Genomic DNA, 6,831 nt, shown 5'->3' with positions numbered 1-6,831 from the left:
TAGTTCAGTTAGAAGTTTGCAGGATTGGAGGTTAATCAGATTTTTAAGATGATTTTTTTTTCTTGGACTAAAGCAATTTCTCTGTTCATTTAATCCAGTTTATCACACAAATGGAGGAAGTCTGTTTCGGGAGCACGAGGAGGGGAAGACGGAGCAGACTCGATGACTGCGGCAAGACAGAAGAGGAACATTAATAATTACAGAGAGATTCAAAATGCAAGAAAGACTGCAATTAGTGGAAGTCTAAATAATACACAGCTTCGGGATGAAATGGTTTAAATGTAATTCTTGTGCGGAACAAAGTCAGGCAATGGAAGTTTCTGTAAAAGTTGCAGAGAACTTTTTACTTTTTGATATGATTTTTAATGAGACACAATAATTCTGACCTGGAGAAATCTGAATCTGAATTCCCACAGCAAGTGAACAAACGCTGACGCCCGGCTACTTAGCGTCTCAGCGTGAGCGTGTGCTTGAAGCAAACATGAAGTCATGCCTCCCTCATCATTATGAATACAAATAAAGAGTAGTATAAGCTTTGAGTAAGATGCTTTTGACAAGTATGGCTTAAATGGTTCTCATCTCTAAAGCAACACACAACAACACATTTGAAGGGGAATCTGCTTTTACACTAAACTTCTCAGAGAAATAGTTAATGCAGAAAAAAGATATTGAATGTGGTTAAGAAAACACCCTACTTTTTACATCTTTAATAGTATGTGATAGATTACAATCCATAAAACCCAAGTAAAAGCAGCTGTATTCAAATAGTTGGTTTTAGCTAAGAAACATATAGATGTGCAATCTCCACACTACTTCAGGAAGAGCTGCATAATATACCTACAGCATCGAATGTTCATCTTATGTGACAGTAATACGGATTTCATTCACATAACAGTCATTTACAGACTGGTAACATACCTAGTAATAAAGGTGCATTGCATTTTGAGCAACAAAACTGAATCAATCAGAAGAAAGGTGACAAAACAGGCAAACACTTGGCTAATCATAAGCCGGTGCATTGTGGGAGGACGCTGACAAATCCGCTCTATAATAAGTCATATGCTAAATTCTAAATTTGATTCAAAACATTTTATAAATTAAAAAAAAATCAGCTGAAGTGCTTCTGAACCGAGTACACAGAATGTGAATCAGCATGCTGACATAGAAACTTGGGCTAAATAACGTAAAACAAAAAAAACAACAAACTTGCATGCTAGTAAAACGGGAACATAAACACGTGTCAAAATGAGTCTGCTCTATTTTAATCTACCTTTAATTTGTACCCTGAATATGTCATCAGCAACAATAACTTTAAAAAAATGTGTTTTTATCTTTCATTCACATGCGTAAGTGACCTGCGTACGAAAACTCGTTCTTGCTCATAAAATACACCTGATACAAGAGCGCTCCACTCATGTATGAATCCGTCAGGTAACACTACCCTCTCCCGACAAGTGTTGCAGATGGTTACCAATACTGCCAGTTTTTACGAGCAAAAATATTCAAACTGGCATCAACAGCAGACTGAGGAAAATAAAAATGAAACATTTAATTTTTCATGTTGATTTTTTCTTCTCCTCTGTTTCTCCATGTCACCGTTTGACCTAATTTGTTCTTTTGGGCTTGTCATGGCAAAGCAGCTCATCCAGCAAACATGCCTGATGAGGTGTGAAGCCTGCACCCAAATTCAGCTCTCCTACCCTCTGCCCACATTCCTGCTCTGCTCTGCTTACTGGAGGTATACATCACTCACAGGCACAGTCTCAGGGTCAGATGGAGGCATCCCTATCCAAACCTGAAACCAGTCAGGCAAACCAGAGATCAGTCACTCCCAGTCTCACAGTCTATTTTCTCCTCAGAGTTGGCGTTGAACTGCAGTAAAGTAAAAACCGACAATATAGTGTGTGCCATGTTCTGTATATTTATTGTTTATTATTTACTTTTACATAAGAAAATTAGATCAACCTGCAAAATAAACTGTATTTATAGACTTTTGTAAACTGGAGTGAGTCGACAGAGGCCCAGGGATTAGTTAAATTATTCAATATTTACTTCAACTGCCTGTCTGTAAAGAAAGGTTAAAAAAAATAACGGCTGCACTTTGCTTGTAAACATATTCTCTAGAGGCAGAGAAAACAACAAAGAACTTACAAAATGTACCAAACCTGAAAAAAACACCCAGCTTGTATTTTATTTAGGTTAAGTAATCATCACCTTACCAGCCATTTACCTTTACATTACATTTCAAAACAACACAGTGTTTCTATGTTTCTGCATCTTGCAGGAAAAACAGAAAAACGTTTGCTAGCAACAAAAGTGAAATGAGTCCGTAATGACAGCGTGGAATGTGTGAATATCAGCTTTCAGAGTCAGGAAAAAAACAAAACAAAAAGCATGTAGACTAAGTGTAAATAAAAGAAGAGTTGTGAAATATAGGAGGAAATGTGTCGGTTATGAGAAGAGGTACTGTGGATGTTTAGATCTTCACCCCTGGCTGTGTCAGTTGGCAGGTGGTAATGGCTGGCAGGGTTATAGATGTTGACATTACGTGGGCAAGGGAACAACCTGGTCGCCGCAGTGAAGAGGACAACGCCGCGGCATTCCAGGTGTTAGTTGCCTATAGCGACTGTGTGGGAGCTCTAGAAGTCCAGGTGTTTGTTGCCGGAAGTGCCGGAGCCACAGGCTGACGCCACCGCGGCTGCTCCTGCCAGCTCCCCCCTGCTCACACGACTCACTGTCTCAGACAAGTCTGGAGGCAAATGCAGTCTCTGCACAAATCAGAGAGAGAGAAGAGGGACAGAGGGAGGGGGCAGAGCGTCAGTGCAAGAAGAAAGCTCTGCAGTGGATCAGCATACAGTAGATGTTACTCTTCAGTGATGCTTATTCGCAGAGAGCCATGTTGGGTTGAAATTGCATTAGATGCTTCAGCACTCCCCTCAGCACTGGCAGCATGGAGTAAACCTGCCAGCGTGTTGCTAAATGCTTCAGAGAGCTTTAGGTCTGTTACACCTCACAGGGAATATATGTATGTGTGTGTGTGTGTGTGGTGTGTGTGTGTGTGTTAGGGTTGTTTTGGAGAATTGTGAATGGGACACAAAATCACTCATTTATGAAGTAAGAGAAAGTGTGTGTTCCAACACAACTGTGCCCGGAAAATCTGGATGGATGCATTTGCATCAGTGCAGCAGTGCTGACTGCTTTACTGTAACACAAATTGTGCTCAGTCTACAAGAAAGTCTTTTACAGTAAAGCTTATCTACAGAGCAGCCCTGTGCCAACTCAAAGCACAAAGACGCTAAGAGGTTAATGAGGGCCACTCGTGTAAACCCCCCAAACACCAACATGCTTACTGCTATAAAGCTTAAGAGGGGTTTCACTGCCTGCTCTGCTTTCTCCAGATCTGCCATGAAAGGCTGTCGGCGGCCCTCCATGAACAAAGTCTTGAAGAGCTGTTGAGAGCGTGAGAGGAGGTGAAGTATCTCCGGAGTCAAGTGTGGCCCTGACAATGGTGCTGAGTGGCTTGTTGCCCAAGTGTCTATTGAGGAAGTTAAATCAGAATACTGCCATTCTGGGTACAAGAGAAGTTAAACCCTATAATTTCCCCCTGAAAGAATCTGCCATGACATCTGAAACCCACTGGCCAAAGCCTGCACTCCCACACCTAGCCCACCTCAACCCTGTAAACCTTCCCTGCCCGCCACGTCCTTCCCCTCCAGACATCCAGCATTAGCAGAGCCCTTCCACTCCCACAGATACTTATCTTTTTCCTAATGACTAGGTGTTTGGGTACGGGGTTTAAGAGCGTCATTACTTAGAGATAATCAGAACAACGCCGCACTCTTTACCCCTTCAGGGTAGATGACTTCCAGCCTTTATTTTTTTAGAGTGCTGAAACACCTGAGTGTGTTTTAAATGACTGATCTTCGTGTCTGATATGAAGCCTTCTCTTCCTGCTCCTGTGGCCGACAGCTCAAGTTGTTGAGCATATTGCCTTTGTGTGTGTTTCAGAAAACCATTTGTGAGGCAAACAGAGGAAAGCAGAGTAGTCTTCCTGCAGATTATCTAAGGGAAGGTGAGAACTGAGACACTTGTGAAGGACCTGTAATTTAATGTGAGATGGTAAAGCTAAGGTTACATAGAGGCAAGGAAAATGATTCCCAGTGAAGAACAAACATGAGGCACATAATAAGCATGAACTAAGACTGGTGAGACCAGAAGATGAAGTTGTTAGAAAAACATGAATCTGTTCAACTTCTCTCTGCATGTTAGTCTTTCTTTCACTCCTTTTTTTTTTCCACACACATGCACGCACGCACACACAAACATCCCAGGCAAACTCATACACCGGCCTTGAGGGGGCCTCCAGAAGCGCTGCTTTGCTTCCATACCCTGCCAAACCTCACCTGTGTAACCTTTCGTGTCTTCAGCTCACTCGAGTGTGATTGAAAAAGAAAAACAATGCATTGATCAAGCCTGGACTCAGTCCTGCTTAGCGCACTGCAGCGGAAACATGTTAGAGAGAGAGGTAGGAGAAAAATCAATCACATATACATCATCCTCAGTGGGTGAGTTAAAGGGAAAAAAAAGACATCACACCGTTGTCTGGCTGTCACGCACCCACGGGCCTGGCTACACCATGTCTGTTTGGCTCTGGGCTCTGTAAACCCACTGAGCATGTGCAGAGCGAAGGTCAAAGCAATTCAGAAGTGCAGCTCAGCTCCTCTAACCTTTGAGTTCAGGGGCAGATGAGAACAATCAATGGTAACATCAAAGTTGGAGGGAGGAGCAAACAAACCAATCGATTGGTTTGGCACACAGGGAAAAGACAGCCTAGTAACAGCCAGCAACCACCACACACATCACTGACAGCCAATATAAGAGCTGATAAATGTTATCAGGGCCAAAAAACGTTCTTCTATACCAAATGAAGTAATCCTAACCACAGCTAAATGCATGAAGACAATCAAATTATTTTCAAAAATTTTGAATTTATCTTTGAAATTTACACCAAATATTTTAAAAGCATTGTAAGTACAGTAGATTATTGTAGCAATGTTTGCAGCAAATGCATTACTGCCCTGAGCATTTCACACTGACAACAAATGAATGGAGGTCAGTGTAGGACTTCGAGAGACATAATCAGGGAGGCTCTGAATCTGCTTCCCTACGACCTGCACACTCCATGATGTAAACAAGGACATCCGGATAACCCTCAGAGGCATAGTGGGGTGTATGTGTGTGAGAAGTCTTTCTTTGCTGCCTGGCAACCTTCGCGAGGGTGGAGAAAGAGGAAAAACATAAGAAAGGGGCGAGGGGTGGGGGGTGGGTGTTGGAAGGGAGTGGACGGCGGGAAAATAGACCATTGGCTGTGGTGCAGTGGTGGAGGGGGGCAATGTGAAATTGGATGTGTGCTACAATGTTAGTCAATGTGTGTGTGTGTGCGTGAGTGTGTGTCTTAGAGCTGTGATGTCAGTGTTCCCTCCCTGGTGGTGGGCAGGGGTAAAGGTCTGTGGTACAGCTCCGCCACCACAGCCAGAGGGGATGGGGCCATGCTGGCAACAGGGCGAGGGGTGACAAAGCTCCAAACGAGCGCTAAGCACTTGAAATGAGCCCTCGGGGTCGGCCCACAGACTAGCTTTGCCTAAGAGGGTTACTAATATCACCCCACAATGGACAATTCCCTTCAGCTTACCAAAGACCCCAAAGACCTGTTTCTCAGAGAATACGGCGTTTTATGCTGCCCGGTCATTTCCACTCTCTGTAGTTTTATTTGTGGATATGACGTCAGTCGTTTAAGGGTCAGAGAACACACTAAATCACTGTTTTGGGCATCTTCTTTTGTTTTGGTTGTGTGCGTTACAATGCAAAGCAGTTGTGTAATATTCCAACATCTAAATGGAGAGATTTTTCCAAGTGGAGCTTACGAGGGACCTACTCACACAAAGCAGCGCCATCAAAGGCATTCCAGTGGTGGTAACGGCTTGCTAATGACTGGAGTATTAGGTGCTAATTTAACGAGTCATTTCTTCCATAGAGTTTTAGCCACACTTTCAAATGGCCCGTGTCACTGTACAGCTTAGGACGATGGGAAACCCAACACCTTGTTAGAACACATGATGACCGGTCTGGCTGTTCCAATCAGATTAGCTGGCACAGGAATATGTTTAAGGAAGTGACAAGATATTTACCATAAACACCTACTTAATCAATCAGTGCTGTAATGCTGACAGCATTTTGTAAACTCGGTGATTTCACTGAAATTACATAAAACTGAAAATTGCTTCTCTACATTGAAGTCATTACAATCGCAGGGGAGAAAAAGTGACTGAAATCTGGGTACATGCTGTTACCAATAAGATAAGCTTGGGTCATTTTATTAATGCAGAACAATTCGACAAAATGTATTTTTAATATATAGCTCTAGGTCCAGTATTCATAGACTGCGGTCACATTAGAGGTGATATCTTTTGCCAATTCTATTTACTTGAGCGGCACAGCTGCAGTGCAGCCACTGTAAACTAATGTGTACATCTGTCCGTGACACCAGGTCAATGTCTTCCATTTCCAGCCCCATTTCTACAACCAGCCAAGGGTCAAAATGGCAGCAGACTGTTTCACGCCTGAAACTGGTAGACTTGCTGATCTGTTCAGTGACTAAACCAAGGTAAATCGCCTGCCAGCGCTGTAATCCCTCGCAACTCTAAAGTTTCACAGCATTGTGTGGGAAATCATTTGCTGTATCTATAGGAACTAGTATTGGCTTTAGCACACCAAAAACCCACATAATGAGGTGATGAACCTTTCTATTCGACAACTATGAGCACATTTACC

General features: G+C 42.9%; 1 protein-coding gene across 1 annotated transcript in view; it reads right to left on the bottom strand.

Annotated features, from left to right (window-relative positions):
• Positions 1-1,901: 1,901 nt before the first annotated feature.
• Positions 1,902-6,831, bottom strand: part of elp4 (elongator acetyltransferase complex subunit 4) — a 54,493-nt gene continuing 49,563 nt past the window's right edge. The window contains exon 10 of the mRNA XM_006779981.3: positions 1,902-2,768. Within this exon, the coding sequence (XP_006780044.1) occupies positions 2,640-2,768 (129 nt within the window). The 3' untranslated portion in view covers positions 1,902-2,639. The remainder of the gene's footprint in view (positions 2,769-6,831) is intronic.

Source organism: Neolamprologus brichardi, chromosome 1 (genome assembly GCF_056152115.1).
Source record: "Neolamprologus brichardi isolate AB-2024 chromosome 1, ASM5615211v1, whole genome shotgun sequence".
Classification (NCBI taxonomy): Eukaryota; Metazoa; Chordata; class Actinopteri; order Cichliformes; family Cichlidae; genus Neolamprologus; species Neolamprologus brichardi.
This window is presented reverse-complemented; position numbering and strand designations above follow the sequence as displayed.